Genomic DNA, 22288 nt, shown 5'->3' on the forward strand with positions numbered 1-22288 from the left:
CCAAAAGCCAAGGCTGGAGTTTCATCATCTCATTTCTGTTCTTCTCTGGCCCCATCTCAGGAGGACATCCTGGAACTGAAAAGACAGTTGTCCCTGGCTGACGGCCAGTTACGGAAATCAGAAGTCTCACGGAAGCGCCTGGAGATCTGCAATAGGAAACTGCTCCTGTTTGTGCAGGTGACGTGCTCAGCTGCCTCTGGTGCTGGTGGCAGTGCTGTGGCCTCTTACCTTAACAGGGATTTTGCAAGTCCAACTAATTTCCTGGTCCATAAGCAAGAAATTTATTTATTTTTATTCCTTCTCATTCTAACAAGGCACTGTCTGTTGGTTAGGAGAAACCGGGGAACAAGCTCATGCATGTTCCTTTACCCATCAGCCGTGTAAATGGCGTGGTGCAGTTTTTGCCCTGTGGCTCTGCTGTCCCCAGCACGCACCGATTCTTCCCTGCTGCTCCGGGAACTTCTCTGGACATGACAGTCAAAATCATGCATTTTGTCCTTCCCTTTGCATGGCTGGCCAGTTGCTTCTCTGCACAGCCAATGTGAACTCGAGGAGTAGTTTTGCTCTTTCAGTGCTTTCCCCCCCCCTAGATTTCCTGAAAAATCACATATATAATTGCTTTAGCCTTTTAATTGTCTGTTCTTCCACTTCATTGCCTGTACAAAGCTTGTGTAGTTAGTAAACTGGCCAGCATGGGAAGCACTAGGATTATGGTATCTGCTTCAGCTACTAGTAACCTGTCCCAGGAGATCTTGAGATCAATAGAAAACAGTGGAGAGAAAGGAAGTGTAGATTCTGTGCCCCCTGCCTCAGAGAAGGAAGAATTAAAATGCCTCTAGACCTGCAGCACTAGGTGTGTACACTGGGGTGTATGCAGTCTGGGGCTGGACTTTGCAAATGGATTTGGCTAGGTCCCAGGGGCAAACATCACAGGATTTTGGCTACTGGGATAAAATGTCTTCCTTTTATACATCCCTCAGTAGTGATTGAGCATTCACTAACCATAATGAGAAATTACATGTGCAAGTACAATCCAGAAACCATGGACTTGCTGAAATGTAGCCTGCAAAACTATTCTTTGGAAGAGTATTTTTATGGTGCATTTGGTATACTTTAACATTGGTATTAAAATGCATAATTCAGATGTGTCTGTATATTTGCATAGGCTGTGAATGTTGCCTGTGTTGCAAAAGGCCTTGAGATATTCGCTTCAAGGGCAATGAATAAGCAGAAGCTGATTACTGTCATATTAAATCTGATCAGCAGCAAAAATCCATGAGGTTTGTTCTCAGGAATTATTCATTCCTACGAGTTTGAAACCTTTTTTTTCCCCCTCTTTTTTTTTTCTTTTATGGCAGAACGTTCACAAGGTCTTGAGCACACCCAGTCACTTACCAGATGAGAAAAGGTAGGAGATGGCTTCTGGGAGCTGCAAATATTTCCTTTTCTGACCTTTCTCAGGGGAAGGTGATTCACACATAACCTTGCCTGGAGTTTCTAAAAATACTGTCACTTTGGGAATGAAACTGTTGGGAAAAGATGATCAGGATGCTACAGGTCCATTGGTATTTGGGAACATTTCACCTCCGTTTCAGGCTTTTCTGGGGAATGAGTAGGTGAAACACTCCTTTGATTAAGCTGCTCTTGTTAGCAGAGCCCCTAAGCAAGCTGTTTCAAAGAAGCAGAGTTGTGACTCACCTGCTTTTCCGACTAGAAGTCGGTGTTTGGCTTTAGGACCATGGCCTTGTCTGTCAGCAGTTATAGAAACTAATAGTGTAAGCAAAGAACTAACATGACTCTTAACTGCATGAATGGTTACAGAAATAAAGTTAAGGATTTTGGACTCCCCTTCAAGCTATCTCCTATCACTTGAAAAAACTGTATCAGAACTCTGTTATGAGAACTCTGGTGGTATTTTGTTTGTTTTTGTAAATTTGATCAATTTGTTGAAAAGTCACAGTCTTGTTGATAATGCAATGCCTCTTAAAAAAATGCTGATTTTTAAGAATGATGGTAGCAGAAAACAATTTTTTTTAATGGTTAGGTTTCCAAGATGTTTATTTCTGAGATAACGAAGGCAAAATATTTTTGAAGAATTCTAAAAATAAATAGAAATTCTAAAAACAAACAAAAAACTTTGATAGTACATCTTATATTTCTAACACAACAATGCAAGTGTGCCTAAAATAGACTCTTCTGTGATGCCGTGAGATCGAGATGCAGTTCTCCTCTGAATGCACAGAATTTACATAGAGTATCCCTCAGAAGAATCTGGCCAGGATTTTCAATGACCGTTCCATGATAGAAGTATTGATGGCACTTTCCATATTTATAAGAGTCAACAGTGAAACAGAAGAGGATAAAACAGACGCAGTCTCAGATACATCTCTTCCATCTTCAGATCTTGTTGACCTCTTGCTGTCAGAAGCTAAAGAACTGCTAGCACCAATCCTCTCCAACAAGGACGGTAAGCACTAAGCTAACTAGAGAAACCTGAATCCAAGCAAGTCTGAAGGATGCTTGCTTAGTGTTATTTACAGCTTCCACCACCCTCCGTACTTGTTTGCTATAGCAGCTAAGCCTCCCATGAATATACCTATTTCTCCCATGCTGAGATGTACCCATATGACTCGTAGTTGAATCTGACAAGTAGACTCATGGTGTAAGGAGTCAAAGGGCTAGAGGAAAGGCATTTACCCAGGAGAAACTAAGAGGAATGGTTTTAAAGAATCACAGAAATGCTATGAAAGGGACTGCTGGACAACAGTAGTCAGATCTTCTGCTCCCTGTAGGACCATCACCCGCACTAGATCGGATTGGCAGTGTTTTTCAGCCAGCTGCATCTTGAAAGCCTCCAAGGATGGAGATCCACAGCCTCTCTGGATAATGTGTTTCCGAGCTGCATTATGCTCCATGTAGAAACAGATTTTCCTAACGTCTAGTCTGAACTGCCCAAGGTGTGATCTGTGGCTGTTGCCCCCAGTTATATTGTCTGTTACTGCCAGCAAGAGTTTGGCTCCAACGTCTTTGTAATTGCCCTTGCAGTAGGAGTGGGTGCTGCAAGACTGCCTTTCAGCCTCTCCTTTGCCAGGCTAAATAAGCCTAGCTCCCTCAGCCCTCCCCAAGCTCCCCTTGCAGGTTATGAGCCCTAGGGCTGCCTTTGCTGGCCCTCATCCAGCTTCTTAATAGCTTTGAACTGGGGATCCAAACCTGCATTCACCATCCAGGTACAAGAGCAGCAACACTGAGCAGAGGGGCATGGTAATCCCCCCGTTTCCTTGGCGTGCAAACCCATCAGCCTAGGCAGCCTCCCACGCCCATGGCTGTGGATGGGAGGAAATCGGGCACATAGCATCCATGCAAGTATGAATAACCTCCCAGCCTGGGATTCTCAGTTTATTCTGTGAGCCATAAGTGTTTCTTGCAGCAGTTATTCGACCCCGCTTGTCTCTTTCTGTGCAAAAGAAGAGCTTATCTTCTCCTCCTTCTCATCATAGGGTGAGCGTACAGCCCCAAATATGTGCCCAGTCTTTACTCTTTGATGCTGTTCATCACCCAGACATACTGTCGTGGCCTTTCCTGCGCTGCAGTCCAGCGTTGCCCCTTCTCAGAGCACAAGACACAAGGAAAATAATTGTAGCCTATGAGGATTACACCTAATAGATGAATGTGTCAGCATTTCCAGCGTGCCTGCATCATTTAAATGTGTGTTATCATAATGTAGCTGTGATATTTACACTGGGTGTGTTTTCTAACCCTTCACTTGGTTGTGTGCTTACATTTGCAGCTTCGCCATGTGACAGGGACCAGTGCCTGCCTGCTGAAGGAATCCCAAATTACAAGGAGTAGGTGTCAAAACTGTCTTGCTCTGTAATTTTGACACAATAAGAATTCCTGTTTGTTTTTTTTTTTTAATCAAATTTTTTGCTTGACAACTTTTAACCAGATAATCTAGTAGAAGCCTCCAGATGGTCATGTCAGAGAAAGAAGTCATTTCCTAGACAGCAAGAGCCTTCCTGCCCAGCACAATGAAGTACAGTGTGAATTCGTGGATCTTTGTTTTGTTTTCTAAAGTGTGATTTTTTTTTTTCTTCAGGCCAGATGGGAATTTATGGTTCTGTGGCTTGTCTAACTGGCACTTTTCAAGACCACTGTGTTCTCAGCATGGGAAAAATCCTCAATGAATGTGTTAGACTTTTATGTCATGGTGTTAAGATGCCATGAGGTCCAAGCACAGGAGAGTGAGACAAACATGGCTCTGTTTGGGTCTCCAGTCTTCTAAGATTTTTTCTGAAACCTCTTAAGTGAATTGTGTTTAACAGAGCCATGCCCTGAAAATACCTGCTGAAGGAGTACTCTTTTGAGACCTGACCACTGCCTTAGCTGACCGCCTTAACTGAACCTTAGAATCTGCAAGCAGGGTTTGTTAGCTACAAAGCAGACATTTGCAAGCCTTCATTTCAAGTCAGGAGAAGCATTTTCAGGCAAAACAGATGGCCAGTACAATCAAAGAGCCATGCGAGATCCATGGCCGCCTCTTTTCTCTACTCAATGACGAGTCTTGTCTTCATGTTATCTCCTGTATCCCTCCCCCAGTTTACAAAAAGCATACGTTTTTGTTTCAGCCATCTTCATCAGAAGACCACGTGGCCCCCCCCTCCGAGCCAGAACAAGGCTGACCAGCTGCAGTCACTGAGTCCCACCAAGGAGCTGCCTGAGAAGCCGACATAAATCTCCCGTGACCTGCTCGTGCTCAGAACTGCGACCGCTCGTAACGCGGCTGCTGCACTGGGACATGGCAAGGACACAAAATGGGTGCTTCAGCTTCCAGGCAAACCAGACAGAGAAACAAGCTTTCTAACGCAAGACTGATTCTTCCTGACTAACCGCCCAAGACTTTTTCAGCATCTTCCCCTGCGCGTCTACCTCTGAGCTATTGTACAAGGCTATTTGCTCTTGGTTTTGCAGCTTTATAGAAAAAAATATTCGCAAGAGGTTACACAGGCCTGGATTTCACTGGCAGCCTTTTAGAGCTTGGATCCTGTGTAGTAAAAGGAGCATGGACTTTACCCAAGGGACTCAGATTCCTCTTGGTATTTCATATGACAAACCAAAGTACATTTAGTGACTGTAATCAAAGCAGCTTACTCTGTAGTGTCCTAGCTGTCTTGGGATAGGTACTTCTCTTTTCATTCTTCTTGTATAGCTTATCCCAGCTGCAATGCTTGAAATGGAAAGCACCATCCCAGCTAGCTGCTGGAGACGGCTGCGTGCTACCAGTGCCCACGTTCTGCCGAACACCAAGCGCTCCCCACAGCGCCGGAGAGGACATAGCGAACATACTTCAGTAACGGCCCGAGGCATCACTTGGAAATTAGATACCTACGATGCAAGCTTGTATGTGGTTAGCAAAGAATGCGGTAGAGATCTGAAGCAAACACAAGGTCTGGCAAATAAAATGATAACACTGCTCGCAAGGTGTTGGCTTTCTGAGCTGGGTTCTGATTGCAGTCATTGTGTCCAGCGCCTCTAAGCAGAATACCCATTTCTAACTCCCTCTTATTCTGGCAGCTCACAGCAAAGTGCATTTAGAAGTTCCAGGAAAATGGGATGCATTCTAGCTCTTACACAGGACTCTTTACAATTATTTCAGCTTTCCTTTGTGGGAGTTCAAGGCATGTGGGTCCTTTATAGCCTAAATAGTTAATATCTACTATACTCTTATCGCTGCACTGCTAAAACATTACCTGTGTGATGGAATCTCACAGTCACATAACTAACTAGTCTGAAATTTTGGTCAAATTTGATATAATAGCTCATGATTTATTAAATCTCTTGAAGAAATGCTTCAGAAAATAAATTATAGGACTTCTTTTAAAAGCGAACATAATTCTTTGGACCATTCACAAGAATATTCCCAGGAAGGAGATGTTTTTAAAGGATATGAATCTTTTGGGGATAGCCTGTGGTTAATAGCTTGTTCCCCAGTGCTCTTTTTCAGTGGAACGGTAGCGATTACTGGTGTTACCTGTGGGTTCAGCCCCTACGGCCTTGTTCTCATCCCGTGTTGTACAGGTAGGGCAAAGCTGCAAGAAGACAGGTAAGAGGTGCACAGAGCCAAACCCAGTCTCACCAGTTTGGTCTATCCTGTCTCTGGAAAAGCATTGCCAGTTCCCCTGGGGTTTGTGTGGCAGATACCGATCTGCTGATAGCAACATGTCTTCAAAAGCTGCAAAAGTTTGGCTGGAGGCTCCACTCCAGGGCGATGTCTGCAGCCACTGCTCACCATGCTTGCCAGAGCACAGCACAAACAAGATTTTCGGAAGTAGCAGGTCTTCAGCTGTTTTGTGTCATTACATATACCCAACAGCACCTGAGAAACCTAGTGGGAAAGAAGCAAGTTATGGGAAAAACAGTTATTTAGGCCTAACCTTAGTTTTGTGGAACTCAACAGGAGTTTTGCTACTGATCCCAATGATCATGGGATTTTCTCAAAATATAAATATTGAGCTGAGGGCTGGAATAGCCCAGCCCAGTGGGAACAATCCTGTCCCAGCAGGGATCAGTTTTGTGGTCCGAAAGAGAATGTACTTGATGCTCCTTCCATAGTCAAGTGATTCATGTTTTAATCGCCCAAGAAAGAAGATTTTGTATAAAATTTTTGTGCTGGGTTGTGGCCTTGCAGAGGCAAGCCTGACCAAGCCCAAACATAATGCAGTTGGTGCTCACACGTGGCAAAGATTGGGAACAGTGTGATGCTGACCCATGGCCACTGTATTTTGTATATCTTCAGCTGTCTGCGAGCAAAAGAGCTGTGAAGATATTAACCTTTTACAAAGCCCAGATAATCCTGTGTCCGCAGCTTACTGGCAATCTCTTTGGAAAAGTCGTCACCCGTGTTCCTATCGGCTACTAGAGATCCTGGCATCGAGTGTGCTTTGCAAAGCAGCCATACTGTTTAGCTGGTTTCCATTATTTTCTTTGAACTTATCACGTTCCTTTTGCCATTGCTTCAAGCACAGAAATCTTTCCAAACTCCTATTAATAGCGTTGTTGCTAACTGCTACCTTTTCAGAGAAATGTTGAAAGCTAAGATGTGACGAGAGCTGTGCTCCTGGAGGTGATGCTGATTTCGGTGACCCAGAATAACAAACCTGTGTCATGCTTTTCTCCTAGGCAAGTGGGATCAGGCAGAACTCAGCAAGCAGTGGGGTGACACCTCTTCGCAGAGCTACCAAGAGGCAAAAAGGAAACGTGTAAAGGAACAAAGCACAGAAAGGGAAGTCACAGAATATGTCATTTAAACAGGATTCATCTTATTTATACAGGACTTGCCTGGTACTCTTAGAAAGCTGAATTCTTTCTTCATTTGCAATATTATAGCTTGCTTGTAAGGTTCTGCAGATCTGCTGCAGTCACAGCATGCTGTATTTGTGGAAGAGGACCCCAGTATGTCCAAACAGTGAGGAGGAGGAGGAGTATTGATAAAAATGATTCCTGCATGGTATCAGATCTTACTGAGTGGTTAAAATGTAAACTGGCAAGTATTTTATAAGCCACTAGGGGAAATGCAAGCCGTCCCTCTACATAGACATAACAGACTGCGTTCAATTCACTGCAAGTGTATAAACTCATAAAGATGGACCTAAAGAATATCAGCAGCGTCAGCTGTTAACCTGGAAGCTCTGGGTGTTAAATATCCCTGATGTGATGGTTTTATTTTGCATTTTTCTTATGTTAAGCAGAAGTTCAGTTCTTACCCATGGGTTGGCCAGCGGTTGGGAGCCCTTGTTCCCTAATAAAATGGACAGTCAGATCTAGTTTGGGTTTATTTTAACAGCTGCAGGAAAAGGGGAGGTTGGGCAGCTGGCCACCTAGGCACTATCTTGAAAGGTGAATGTAGCTGAGAGCCATTAGTACACCGTTTATCTGCAGTCTGATGGTAAGGTAACTGAATCTGCTGTAAGATGTGCTGGACTGGAGCTCATTAGATCTCCTGTTTCATCTCTGCCAGTGATCTCTGCCACCTCACTGTGTGACCTTGGGCAGCACATTTCATCTCAGTTTTGCACAAGACAAAAATGGGGCTGGTAGCATCAGCTTATGTGAGTGGCATAAGGAAGGCAAAGCCCTACGGACCCACAGAATATGGGGCTTGGCCCTGTGGCACAAAAGGATCTGGAAACTGGTGTGGTATGATGTCCTGCTGATCTGCGCTTTTAGTGAAGAAAGCCTCAAGATGTTAACTTCTGCTGACTCTGAAAACAACAGACCCAACTTCTGCTTGGTTTTTGTGAAACAGAGCTAGGCTAAGTGCTAAAAGGTGTCTCTGTGGAGATGTGCTTCTCACGGCAGGGTGAAGGCTGGCCCCGAGCACCGCTGGGGAGGCTGGTGTGGTGGCGCCCAGCGCTGGAGGCTGCAGAGCCTCCTCTTTCACTCCACCCAGTGACAGGGGCTGGACAGAAGCCCAGTTCTAGAGAGGGGAGATGCACTTCCACAGTGCTTTAAATATGGCTCTAAAAAACAGGTGAACTTTGCTGCTGAATTTTTAAAGAGACACTTTAATGTTTAAACAATGCTGATTTTCTAAGGGCTGTTAAGCACATGTGAATGAGGGCTGGAAAGCGACTTAGTGCGCCAGTGCAGAAAGGGCTGGGCTGTCTGTGATATGCTACTTTTTCATGATCTTTCTCCTGCACCTAACCTGTGGTCTAAGCCAGCCCCTCCCAGACAGACCACTGCCATAAACCTCCTTTGCAGCTCCTTCAGAGATCAGCTGCTTTTGTAATAAAGTAAACAGGAATAACAATAACATGAAGAATCCCTGCAAATTCTTTTCCTCACGCAATGCACCTCCTTGTTTGAATTTCTGCTGAGTTTTTTTTTCAACTTACTCCCACAGATGAGGCAGGAAAGTTTAGAGGAAGAGAGAATTTGCAGTGAAAAGCCCTTGGTAATGGCAGAAGTGGAGGCTGAACGGTATCTACAGACCAGACGTCCTTCCTGGGGGACATTCTTATTTCTAACCGCAGAGACTGGCAGGGCTGGGCTGCTAGAGGGTGAGAACTTCTATCTGAGCAGCTCCCATGAGAAATACTGAGGGCTGAATGCCAGCCCTTGAGGCAGACAGCCCATCCCTGCAGGTAAAAGTGTGACAAGCTAGGATGCGGAGGCTTCGGGGCACTTAGGAATGCCAACAGAGATTTGCCTCTATGCTGGAAGAAAGGTAGCCTACCAAATCTGCAAAATGCCAAGGTGACCTTCTGGCGCCAGGAGACAAACACACGTTGGAAAAACGGAATTCTAGTTAAGGCTGCCCAGCAGGGGAGAGGGCAGGAAGTTACTCTCCAAAACCTTGACCTGTTTTTATGGCTAGAACATACATGCCATGCTATTAAGCTACGAAGTAGCAATGGGCTGGTGTGTTGTAGAAAGAGGGTGGAAATAGTGGAGTTTTTTTTGTTTGATTGCTTGGTTGTGTTTTTTTTTCCCTCTGTTTTCTCTAAGGAAATTTTACAGTGATAGAGGTGGAAGAGGAATACCATTTCTCTGAAAATGTGACATCCTGAATGGGAAAGCATTTTATGACAGCATAGGTGAAGGTAGATGTCACAGGTCTTGGATAACTTTATAAAGTTATCCAAGACTTTTGTGGCTTTCAATGCCCAGACCTTCTGCACAGGCCCCTAGGAGATGCTGGCTGCTCTGGCTGCAGCTTTCAGAGCCTTCTGCCATTTGAGGGCTCTGCGGGATCTTTGTTTACAGAGCAGCGTCAGGCTGGTCTCCTCGGTTTGAGACAGTAGAATGCTTCAGGAAACATTACTGATCAGAAATAGGTCTGCAGCTTCCTGAAATGCCTGCCCAGATAAGGGGATGCTCTACAGCTAGAAGTGATAAGGAGGCAGGAAAAGAAACATGTGACAAGATGTTTTTAGTAACATCTGCAAAGTGTCAGCTGGTCCCTTGGGAGATCTTGAAAGGAGGTTTCTGAAGGTGCAAAGCATTCCCGGGCTGGTCTCCCACATCCTCTCCTCCACCACTTCTTGGTGCCCTGCACTCCTGCCCCAGCACCATGTGCCTGCTCAGCAGCTGCTGCTGCCACCCCAGTGTGGCACCAAATTGGAAGGGACACATAGGGATCGAGTCCAACTCCTGGCTCCACACAGGACCACCCAAAAACCAGACCCGATGTGTGAGAGCATTGTCCAAATGCTTCTTGAACTTCAGCGGGCCTGGTGCTGTGACCATGGGCCTGGGCAGCCTGTCCCAGTGCCCGATCACGCTCTGGGTGCAGAACCTTTTCCTAACCCCCAGCCTGACCCTCCCCTGTCCCAGCTCCATGCCGTTCCCTCGGGTCCTGTCGCTGTCCCCAGAGAGCAGAGCTCAGCGCCTGCCCCTCCGCTCCCCTCGTGAGGGAGCTGCAGGCCGCCATGAGGCCTCCCCTCGGCCTGCTCTGCTCTGGGCTGAGCAAACCAAGGGACATCAGCTGCCCCTCACAGGGCCCTCTCTAGGCCCTTCAACATCTTTGTAGCCCTCCTTTGGACACTCTCTAACAGTTTTACATCCCTCTCACATCATGGTGCCCAAACCTGCATGTAGTGCTCGAGGTGAGGCTGCACCAGGCAGAGCAGAGTGGGACAAGCACCCCCTCTGCCTGCTAGCTGTGCTGTGCCTGAGGCACCCCAGTACGTGGTGCCCCTCACCGTGTGCTCTGCAGCAGGGGGAGAGCGCAGCCTCCCCACGGTTCATGGTAAAACGTCTCCTCATGTGCAATGACTGAGGAAAAGAAGCTCGGAGGTGGGAATGGAGCCCACGGGCACTTGGCTGACCGCCACTTAACTCAGGGCGAAACCAGCTATGGGAACGTTAGCTCTGAGCGCACAGCCCTGCGTCGTGAGGCACGCTACAAATCCACCCCCACACAGCGCCGTGAAGTTACGGCCCGCGGCGCGCAGCCGGTGACCTCGGCTCAGGGCAGGCTCCCGTGCGCACACCCCTCCTGAGGGACCGTACAGCCCCGAGCCTTATGAGGCACGGGGGGGAAGAGAAAACCGGGGCCACCCGCCCTGTCCCCAAGCGCTCCCTCAGCGACCCCCACGGCGCCTGAGGTAACACCGCGAGGGGCGGGGCCGAACGGGCGGGGCCGAACGGGCGGGGCCGAACGGGCGGGGCCGAACGGGCGGGGCCGAACGGGCGGGGCCGAACGGGCGGGGCCGCGCGCAGCACAATGGACAGCGCTCTGCGGCGCCGCGCGGCGGGGCGGGGCCGGGGGCCGGGCCGTGACGGGGAGGCGGGGGCTGGGGCACGGCCGCGCTCGGTCCCTCGGTTGTGGTGCGGGGGGGGGGGGCCGCCGGGCCCGGCTGCCGCTGTCTCGCGGGGAACCCGGTGCCGGCGCCGGGCAAGGAGCGGGGCCGCAGCCGCCTTCGGGTGGAAGGCAGCCCCATACCCGCCCGCCCCGCCCCGGGGCCGCCGCAAGATGCCGGCCCTGCCCCGGCCGCCTCGCGCCTCCCGCCCGGCCCGGCCCGGCCCCGCCGCCTGCCCGCCCCCCCGGGTCCCCGGAGCCGCCCCGAGGGGCGCAGCGCCGCCGCCGCCGCGCAGCCCCGCCCGGGGCCGGGAGGCCGCCGCCAGCCGGGGCCGGTAGCGCTGCGGGCAGCGCCGGGACGCAGCCGCCGGTACCGCCGGTAAGCGGGGGTGATCCGGGGCGGCCGCTGCGCCGGAACGCGGCGGCCCGAGGGCGGGGGGAGGCTCGCGGGTGCCCCGCGAAGGGAACTTTGTTGGGCGGCCGGGGGCCGGCCTCGGGGGCGGCTGACCGGCACCCGCCCGCTGCGGGGCACGGGTGGGCGCTGCGGGGCACGGGCGGTTCTCTGTGAGACCCGCTAGGAAGGACGCGGTGGAGGTGTGGAGGTGCTGGGCTCGAAGCTGATCTGGTGCGTGCGTGGAGGAAACGGCCAACTTCACAGAGCTCCGAGAGCAGAGTGCCTTACGTCGTTCCCTTTGCTTCTTCCCTTCCCGGCCGAAGATGCTGCTCCTTGTGCTGTGAGCAACGTGCGGATGCTCTTTGGATGCTTGCGTTGCTTGTGCTTGGCTGTAGCCCCTGACAGGGCTCCGGGCTCCTCTGCGAGGGGCGCAGGCTGCTGGCTCGCAGCCCTCGTGCTGCTTCGCCCCGGCAGCGTGCACGCTCCTCGGGGGTGAGCGGGGGCAGGAAGGTGAGGTCCTGTCTGAGGAGGTGCCGGCTTCTAAAAGGCAGCGAAAGCGTACTGCTGCGCCGCTCCGTTTTCAGCTTCCCTGTATCAAGCTGTAAAGGACAGAGCTTATTCTTATGTGAAGGAGCTCTAATAAATATCCTGCAGCTCGGTACCGTCTTGTGTCACAGACGCTGTGATACGAGGTGCTGTGACAGCACCTACTGAAGCGAAAGGCCGTCAAGGCACAGGAGGTGTCACGCACACCTTCCTCGCAATGTTGCTCTAGAAGGTGGGGTAAAAGGCTACAGCCCCACCGAGTCCCACTTCCCTAACCGTAAATGTCAACTTAGCTGGGTGCTGCGGCTGCCTTTCACATGTTGGAATACAATTTGAGGAAGTCTGGAACCCTTGCTATTTTCAGCAGGGTTTTGTCAATGCAAACAAACAAAACCCTCAACAACAACGACAAAACCAACACAAAACAAAACAAAAAAAAAAACAAAAAACAACCACAACAACCCTACTCAGTTGTGCTCCTCCATCTGAAAAGAAGCCACCATGCGTGGGAGAAGTTTAATAAAGTCCCTGGCTGCCGGGTTTCACCATCCAACAGGCAGTCCTAATGTGGAAGGAGCTTCGTAATGTGGAAGGAGGACTTCGTAGTAGCCTTGGTGGGAAGCAGGGGTCAGGGACTTTGATTCTGGGCTTTATGTATATTTAATATATAAACGCAGTTTCTCATTTCCAACCAACCATCTGGCCATACTCTGTCAAGTATGCCTCCCCGACAAATAATAGAATAAAAGTTAAGCATATGGAAAATCCCTCAGGTGCATAGTGGATGATCCTAAATAAAGTGGAAGCATGTAGCTCATGGCACTGCCTCTCCTCCCTCAGCTGTGTGTGTTGTGGTGTGTGTTCCCCTTGGGAGCCCTCCCGGTCTTCGGGCTCAGCTAACTCGTAGCGATGGCTTTGCGTGCTATGTTAAAAACTCACCTTTTCTCCGAAATGCTGCCGCAGTTACAGCAGGGAAATGCGTGTGCAGTCAGGGGCTGTGTCCTTCCCTTCCGTGCCTTCCTTCCCCTGGTGCAGTGCCAGCTGGTGCATCTCAAGCTTATAATTAACTCGCTGCCTTCTAGGGTTTGGTTCATCTGTGAATTGCTGCATGGGCTGTAGCGAAAGGGGCATGTGGGCCAGCTGGACTCTGCGGGGAGCCCCAGGCTGTCGAGTCCCCGTGCTGCTGGCGTTGCTGTCACAGTGTCACGGGATGCTCTGTGAAGTGGGGTCACTGCCGCTGTCCTACGTGACCAGGTGTGCAATATCTGAAGGACTTGTAGTGTCTAACTGAGGTGGGTGAAGGTGGGTTAGATGTGTTGTCTCAGTGCGTTGACTGCTCCAGCCTGAGTTCTTCAAACTGCTGGGCTCGGCTGGCTGAGACCGTGGTCTTCCTTGGTGCTGCCCAGTGCGTGGCACAGGTCTGCCTCTAGGTGTGGACTGACGGTTAGAAGTGATGGAGCTGTGGTTCAGGGAGTCACTGCTCTTTATCCGAGCCACGTTTCCTAATAGTGCTTTTAGCCAGATGTAAATACAGAACAGGTAGCCTGGGCTGCTGGGGAGGCTGGAGTGGCAGGATGGACATTTAAGGAGCAGATGTATTCTGTAGTTGCATAGCTGCTTCTTGGCCTTCTCTACAAGGTGGTTGAACGTACCTGCTCATCATTTCAGCGAAGTACTCAAAATGACTTTTAAAACATGTCTTCCTTTCAGATCTAAAAGCTCTAGGAAGATGCATGTCTTTAGCAAGTCTGACTCAGCTACCCACTGGCAGCATCTGAAAATCTTATGTCATTTTCACTGCTAATCATCTACCTGTATCCCTGTGCACAGGGTGGCTAACTTCCACATTTTCACATTTATTTTTTTTTCCTCCAGGAGTTATAGCTAGGGTTCCTCCTGCTTTGAGAAGCAAAATGACTGTCTCACAACTCTGTATTGAGGAGAGAGCATAGGAGGTCTGCCAGTGCACCTTTCCCAAGGTATGGAAGGCTTCTAGGGCAGGCATGAGTTATCAGCTGTCTTTCTTCCATTGTTTTTTTGGGTGTAATTTTTGCTGACCCGTTTGCTCAGACCTCCCTCGGCTGGAGAAGCGTGGGGCAGTAAACCCGTGGCAGTCCGGTATTGCAGCTGCTGGCTGCTGGAGGAACAGCATGGTCCAAGCAGCATGGCTAAGGCTGTGCAAGTACAGCTTGTGCCACCCCACTGGTCCGCTGCTGGCGACTCCGCTTCCAGGCTGAGGGTGGCTCTGGGCTGTTCTGAGGCTTTCTCCCGCCCCGCTCTCTGACCCCTTCCTGCAGTGGTGCCGGAGTTCCCAGTTTAGCAGGCGAGGTCAGAACGGGGAGCGAGACGACAGCTAAATACCTGTGACAAGGCTTCTCTTGCTATATTTGCACTTACTCAGAAGGTTCCCGCACAGCGTAGGTATCGCGCTTACATAATCATATTACAGCGTTGCGTTACAAGGTGCCCCGTGCCTCTCTTGGCTCGGGTATCTGATACGTGATAGCAGCCCGGGCTTCCTGGGTGTTTGCTTGCCCCTGCTCTGCTCGCTTCAGTTGGAGGTGGATGCTCTGCTGATGCTTTCCCTCTGCATTTACTTGTTCTGCGCGGACCGGCGTTTGGTATTGGTAAGACTCCCAGAGACCCAGTGAGTCCCGATCGTTGCTGCTTGGGTAACGCGATCCTCTGCAGAGTAACTGTCCGGTTGTGAGACCCTGCTTCTACAAACATTCCCCACTCTCAGGTACCCAAACTTTTTTAAAGCCTCTTTTCCCTTTCTCCCTTGCTTAACGCTTAGATTTTTGTGTGTAATAGCATTTTGTAGCAGTCTTACTGGAGGAGAATCTACTGTCATTTGCCTTTGAAGTCATATTTCACCTCTGGTTTTTGGCTTTAAATGTCAGGGATAAGTTGTCTTATGCTCGGACTGTCGAGTTCAGTGCCACGCTGCGTCATGTTGCCAAGGGCTGTGTCTGCTCAGCAGTGGAATTTGAGTGGGGTGGAAGCGGCACAGCGTCTCAAACCAGCTGTCCGGCCTCTTGCGTTTTGGATTTTGTAGATGGCATTAATGGGAGCAGTGGAAGGGACCCTAAAGGAGTTGCAGAAAGCAGCCTAATAGGTTATTTGTAATGGCTTATGTACTTCCTTGAGATGCTTGTTACTGATGCATATTTGAGGGTTAAAACCCCAGCAGAAGAGTATGAGGGAGGAATCCTGATGAGAACAGTGAGGGGTGGCTAGGAGAAATGAAATGCCGAGAACTGAATTGTTTCTGTGCATGCAGTTATTGCCTTGGTTCAGCTGGAAGCAGTGGGCATCCAGGCAGTGGGATGTGATTGCCAGCTTAGCGTCAGGCGTGTTCTCTAAGCATGCTGTTTCCTTTTCCTTTCTCTTAGCGGGTTAAAACAGCTGAATGCTACTTTGTGCATAAAAGCATTTAAAATGCCAAGATACGGGAAGCCGTGGAAACTTTCAACAAAAGGGATTTTGCGTAATGATATCAAACATAATGCAGAAAAGGGAAAGGGGGAGAAAAATTGCCATTTAAGCTTTTGAAAGGCCCTGAAGAGAGGCTTCCTTCCCCAGAGCACAACTGATCTTGGCTTTGCACCTCTGGTTTGTGCTTTAGTTGTCTGGAGTTTTGTTTGCCGAAGTTGAATTCACTGCAGTAGTGCTGGGAAGCAGCAAAGGACGCTGCTGCCTGGGGGACGCAGCACTGGGGCTGCAGAGACCTGCCTTTTGTTTTTCTGTCTGCCACCGACCTGCAAAGTGAGGCTGGGCAGCCCATCTACCTAGTGTGTCTCCTCCTCCTGCTTGTAGGAGAGAGTTAAGGTTTCTCATACGGTCCGTTTGTGCAAGTTGCTGCAACGTGTTATGGTGTTTGATGTGAGGGATCTGAAATTTTCCCATTTTATTTGTGTTACAGGTGTGTGGTAAAAATGGTGCAGAAGTACCAGTCCCCAGTTCGAGTCTACAAATATCCTTTTGAGCTCGTCATGGCAGTGAGTAACGCTCAGCACTTTTACTTCTCCAGCTGTTACGGGCTGCAAGCTCAGGCCAGTGGGAGGTGGGGAACTGCAGTCTTGGCCAGCGTATCCTCGTGGCAACATTATGGGGGTACATTGTGGGAACAGAGGCTTAGTTCTCAGTCTTTTGTCCCTTCTTATTTTTCCATGAATAAGAATTATTTTTATAGAGATTTTTTTATATAGATTCTTATTTTTCATGAAAAAATAAGAATCTGTATCTCAGTATTTTAATAGAAACGGTTTAGTCACTGGAAAAATAAAAAATAAAAACTCAACTCTATTGTAATTACTCTTTCACACAGAAGGAAAAAATGACGATGTTCAGGTAGACGGGGTCAGTTTGTTGCCAGATACCTTTGCATTATCACCAAATGCTATTCTGTTTAGAATCTCTCTAGTTCTGAACCCACTCAGTATCATAGGATTTATGTATCTAAGAAATCCATTCTAAATCAATGAGTTTCCTAATCTGATTTAAAAACTAGAAATCTTTGGAAAAGGTCTTCCATATTGTTCTTCCCTGTTCACCTCATTGAAATGTTGGGAGAGATCTCCAAGTTTTGTGATTTCCAGAAGGGGCTTGAGGGCTGTAGTTTTCTAGTTGGTTGTGCAGAAAGCTAACGTGACCATGGCAGCTTCCTTTGGTAAGATTTTAGTGACATTTAAATTTTTGGACTTTTCTACTGTTCTTTAGTTTGTGAGTCAAATATACTTCAGAAAGGTTTCTCCTTGCATTTCAAGGGCTGCACTGAGCATGGATCCCTGAGCCTTAGTATTTGACACTTTTTTTCTTCCCTGCTGAGCAAGGATACCAGTTTTCTTTGGTCTTCTAGGAATCCCGTGTTGAAGAGAGGAAGGTATAGCCTGTAGGTAGCTGAAATCATTCCCGTGAATGGAGAGGAAAGCCTGGTGTAACACACTGTTTTCCTTTTGACAGCGTTGCCTCTTTTGGGTTCCTGGGAAATAAGTGCAATAAGATTTCTTCTATCCAAAACAGTCTCTAGTCTTCAAATTCAGTAGTTAAAACTGGAAGAGAGATTCTTTGCTTGGTCCTAAGCGTGCATAACGTATCCCAAAGGCAGCAGCTGTTCCTCAGCTGGGACCAGGTGCCGTTCACCTTGATGATACCTGGTTATCAAAGTAAATGCTTCCTTTCTGACAGGTGGGCTCCCACACCACAGTTTTCCCACTTTTTTCTCTTTCCAGTCCTGTCCAAGTTTGCCGTGTCTGCTAGCAGCTCTGCCAGCCACACGCTATAGAAGTGCTGCAGCTGGGGCTGATGTTTGTGTTAGTGAAACTATTCCGGCTGTGCCTTTTGCTCTCCCAGTGCATTCTGTGTTAGAATAAGATACCAGCACTTGTTACGGAGATGCTGGTAGACTGTGCTCTGTGCATACCTCTCCGTGTACTCTGTGCATACCTCTCCGTGTTCTCACTGTCCGTCTTAGTAGGATAACCCTAACACCAGATGCCCCTCAATAGATTGGCTGCTAATACAGGAGGGCTGTCTCTAGACAAATCCTTTGTAAGCTTGTTAGCAAAATGCCAGGGTTTGATGGGTTTATTTTTCAAGTGGTTTAGTTTTATTTGCTCCCAGTTTTTCAGCATGACAGAATTTAAAATTCCCTCAGATTTCAAAGCTGGGATTGTAAATGTCATCCTTGAGGAGTGCAGAAACTCTAATTCCTGTCACCTTAGCAAAGTTATTAGTTGTCTCTATAAAGATTAAGTTACTTGTCCAAGGTCACCCAAAGGACTGTGGTAGTGTAGGATACTGAGTATAGACCCCTTAGTCCCACTCTAATCTCCTGTGACAATCACGTGTCTGCAGCAGGATCTGCTTTATTATGCAGACTGGCATTATAAAGACTCTAAAGAGTGGTTAAATCTAGTGGCAGTCCACACTGGCTGAACTGGATGCAGCCTTCGTTATCGTATTAGATGTGTTTGGATGGAGTCCTCCCTTTGTGTGGAGGCAGTGCAGATTTCAGAGCTGTCAGGTGCTAGCTGTCAGTTGCTGGAAGTTTTGCAGGGAGTGTGGGCGTGCAGTGAAGCTGTTTTGCTCCTCAGCACATGGCATCGCTGTTAATCTGCCTCACCATAAATCTGACAGCAGCTTCCTCGGTGCTGGGAACCTTATATTCAGCTGCTTTCATCTTTTCCCCTCAAATGCTTCCTGCGAACCTTTGGAGTGCTGTGCTGTCATAATGTGGTTAATGGCAAGAGAGCAAAGATCGTGTGGGTAAACTCAGCTCACCCCCTTATTTTATGGGTCCCCGTGCACTCTTCAGCCTGATGGTGCTTGTGTTTGATCTGTGTAAAGGAAGGGTCGTACTTCTGGTGGTCTGCACAGGGTGTGTTGTGAGTTAAGTAGTGTTTGTTAGGAAAAGCGTTCTTCCCCTTGAGCCTCTGATGTTGGGGCACCGCTGTAGTAAACAGCCTGCATGTGCTTCGTTAGTTGTGAGGCTCTGAGAAATAAGGTGGTTGTAGCCAAATGATTCATTGCATCCTGCCCTTAAAACGCATAGCATTTCCCATGCCTTTTGTTGAGCCCTGCCATCAGGAACATGATTTATCTTGCTGGGGTTTGTTCAGGGTGCACGTATGTGCAGCTCGTCCTCTAGACAGCGTGGGGCTGTGCATGACAGAAGAGCCAGTGCTTTTACTTGTTAATACCTGTGTTATTGTGTATCTCTGGATAATTGGCTATGGATTTACGGTCTGTTGGTTACTAACGCTTCTGCAGCTTGCATTTGGGCATTTGCAGGCAGCAGATTTGACACATCTCCCAAGTCCTTCAGACTGCATTCCCCTTCTTGCTATCTTTGCCAGTCTTGTGCATCTGAGAAAATAAAGAGGAATCAGCCTAGTGAGTCTCCCGGTCATTCAGGAGTTTTGAACCTTTTTTTCTTCCTCTTACTGGAAGAGTCTTCCCTTCTTAAACAAAGGATGATCCTTTCACACCTGCCCACATTCACAGAAGTCATTTTCATGTGCTTCGTTCCTAATCTGCACTTGCTTTAAAGGATCACAAGCACTGTGTTCTTCAAATTATAACCAGTGCCTGACATCTTCATCCTTTATACTTGAAAACCTTGACTCATGATATGTTTTGTTAGCTTGTCATGTTTTTCATTTCCATTTTCTCTTTTTTTTCCCCCTATTGTTTCTCATTTTAAATGGAGCTGTTCTGTCAAAAGGGCTGTCCACATGTCTTTGGACTTGATCTTGTCTTATCTTCAATTAGATCAGCAGGCTTGAATTTGCATGTTTCCCAGATTTCATTTTAGAGCCAGAAAAATCCCTAAGTGTAACACACTTTGTTTTCTTGGGGTAGTAGTTGTAATTTTAATGTTAAATATTTTATACTAGAATTTTATAAAGAGGGAAAGATCCAAAAGGAGAAGTATTTCAGCCATATAGCTCATGAGTGTTAACTTAATCTGGATGATGCAAATTGTTGTGAGCCCTCGCTGACGTGTGGAGATGAGTTTGATTTGTGTGAGCAAGTCTAAAATGCATAGTTGTACAGGAAACAAGGCTAAGAGAGAGATTGCATTTCTCATATTATTTGTTGCCAATGAATTATTAGGTCAGGTAAGGTAGTTTTAGCTTAAGACTCTGAAAACAGTATGATTTTTTTCTTATTAATTTTAATGTTGCACTCAGCCCATTACACTGCTGGTTTTGAATACTTTGTAGCATACCCTAATTTTGCTTAGGATAGTTCCTAATGCTACAGATCTGAAATACCTGCCCACTCTTACGTGGTCTCTTGCACTCGATGTATAGTTTGAATTGCCACAATAGTGCTGTAAATGGCAAGCTTCACGACAGCACTTCTGTCAATTATTTGTTCCTCTTGCCTCATCTATGATGCACTTCATATTCGGGCTATGATTTCTGCTCAGAGCGAGGGCTCTTTCTGCACAGCGGTTTGCCAAGGGAACAGTGCAAGATGCAGGTCCTGGAAAGGTAATGTTCTGTTGGCAGATTTTACAGCTTCAACCGAATCACACTTCTATCACTTCACTATCTCAGATTCTATCTTTTCTGTGAAATGAAAGCTCTGCAAAACACAGAACGCTCCTAGGTTAAAGACTGGGTTTATTTAAAAGCTAAAAGGCTGTATGTATGTATATATGTGGGTGTACGCGTGTAATCTGACATTCACGCTTAAAGAATACAGGATATCAGCTTTGTGTTTACAACCTTTGAGTAGTTTATTACTTTTACCGAAAATGTCATGGTTTTGAAAAGACAGAACGAAGATCGCGTTTGGAAGCTGGCAGTAGCATCTGCTCTCGTTGCACGTACCAGTTGTGGTCTGTGCTTAGGACCAAACTGCTCTTGAGCCCCATGGTGTGAGTCAGTGCTCCTTTCTGCATGGCCTCGTTTCTTGGGGTTGCCATGGCACGTGTGGACACATGAGCAGCTGAGAACCTGCTCTGGAAAACGTGCTCATGGACAGCAGTGGTGTGTTTATCCCGCAGGTTGAGTGGTGCTCTTCCATCTAGGGCTCATCTGCTGCTGTCTCCAACAAAGCTGCGTGCAGACAGTCTTGCTGATATTCACTGGGTCTGGCAGGGGTCCTTGCTCTTGCCCCCAAATAATCCACCAGCAGTTCAGCCTTGTCCACACTGGCCACCTGCAGGTTGGCAAAGCTGCTTTGCAGCCACTGAAGCTTTGCTCATTTGCGCCAGTTGAAGGTCCGGCCCACGGTAAAGTGCAAGAGTCAAACATCCAGTATAACTAAAAACACAATGCATCATTCTTTATTTCATTTTCTGGTATTCTTTTGTGCCAGCAGCGATGGGAGGCTTGTATACGCAGCCTAACTGAAAGCAGCTCCTTGCTATTTTAGCTGTCAGGATTAAGGGTGGGAGGGGAAACTCTGAGTGTTGTACAAGTGATCTAGCTGTTAAGGTCCTGATGGCCACAGTTCCTTCCCATACACCTTTTTGAAATTATTTTTATTTGTACCTTTTCAGTATGAACATGCATGGTATTACAGATGCTAGATCTTTAAGTAGCTTTATGTAATGACTGCTCTCTTGTTGCATTTAGCACACTGAGTGTATAAAGAGATGGTTTAAATCCTGATACGTTGGCCATGCTCTGCTCTCTAATGCTGCAGTGTCTTAAAGGGTTCAATATTTCACTGACTGATGCTGTGATTCTCTTGCAGCAGAGCCTCTAAGCCTTTATTGTGCCAGGTAGACACCACAATGTGGCCCAAACAGCTTGCAGTACACGTTGGTTACCAGTATAACGTACAAGCAGAATGATGTCTCGCAAGAACCATGTTAGTTCTGAAGGTTTGTTTAGTGTGACAAGTTCAATGTGTGTCTTCGCAGCCCATCCGGGTCTCAGAAAGGCTGCTGCCATCTCTGCCACATCAGATGTGCAGACTGGCTGTCAACTACAGTGCAATGTCTTACAGTGCCTGCAGCGCAGATGCACCACAGAATACACTGGGATTTCCTATATATTTAATTGTAATTACAGACTCCCCATCTGGAGCTCCAAGACACTGTCATTAATCCAGCAACACCACAGGCTGATTTAAATAAAGAAAAGTAGAATCTTAACCAAAATCTTTGATGCCAGTTCGTAGCCTCCACTTTCAAGCGTGAACTCTGGAAAAAGAAGAGCGCTTGCTGCAGGGAGAGCAGAGTGGCTTCTGGCAGCTGGCATCCCTCTGAAACCACGGCGATGGTGCAGCTGATCAGAGGGCTGTGCAGAGTAGCTGCAAAGATTGGAGGGGAGCTCTAGGCACAGCATCCGTGAGAGTGCCTGCAATGGCCTGCTACCCACTGTGTCCTTGGGTAGCTGCGGATAACACGTGGTAGAGCTTTGCAGTCTGTAGCCCGAGTGCCCAGTGCTCGAAGGCTCCTTTGAATCTGCTGACGTAGATAATGACGCAGATTTCAGATAGTGTTGGAAATAGTATTTCTGGTTGATGGTACCCTAGAGATCGAGAAATGTGCAAGGGGGGAAATATTTTAAAATAGTTGT

The 22288-nt window shown here is 47.8% G+C and overlaps 2 protein-coding genes across 13 annotated transcripts in view; both read left to right on the forward strand.

Moving 5' to 3' along the window:
• The window catches only part of LOC308178469 (syntaxin-binding protein 4-like), a 56103-nt gene extending 50078 nt beyond the window's left edge, over positions 1 to 6025 (forward strand). For 7 of the 8 annotated variants that reach the window (XM_080557151.1, XM_080557148.1, XM_080557152.1 and 4 more), the window contains 5 exons: positions 61 to 177; positions 1359 to 1408; positions 2337 to 2467; positions 3788 to 3845; positions 4626 to 6025. In XM_080557151.1, the coding sequence (XP_080413277.1) occupies positions 61 to 177; positions 1359 to 1408; positions 2337 to 2467; positions 3788 to 3845; positions 4626 to 4731 (462 nt within the window). In that variant the 3' untranslated portion in view covers positions 4732 to 6025. The remainder of the gene's footprint in view (positions 1 to 60; positions 178 to 1358; positions 1409 to 2336; positions 2468 to 3787; positions 3846 to 4625) is intronic. The other variant, XR_013939786.1, reaches the window with a different exon arrangement.
• A 5303-nt stretch (positions 6026 to 11328) lies between these two features.
• Positions 11329 to 22288, forward strand: part of SEC14L5 (SEC14 like lipid binding 5) — a 39885-nt gene continuing 28925 nt past the window's right edge. For 2 of the 5 annotated variants that reach the window (XR_013939787.1, XM_080557159.1), the window contains exons 1-2: positions 11550 to 11681; positions 16168 to 16243. Coding sequence is in view for 4 of the 5 variants with exons in the window: in XM_080557159.1 (XP_080413285.1) it covers positions 16181 to 16243 (63 nt within the window). In the remaining variant the exon portion in view is untranslated. Of the gene's footprint in view, positions 11682 to 14117; positions 14222 to 14252; positions 14986 to 16167; positions 16244 to 22288 lie in introns of those variants that run through there. The other 3 variants (XM_080557158.1, XM_080557160.1, XM_080557157.1) reach the window with 3 other exon arrangements.

Source organism: Anser brachyrhynchus, assembly GCF_964034855.1.
Source record: "Anser brachyrhynchus genome assembly, chromosome: 15".
NCBI classification, from domain to species: domain Eukaryota; kingdom Metazoa; phylum Chordata; class Aves; order Anseriformes; family Anatidae; genus Anser; species Anser brachyrhynchus.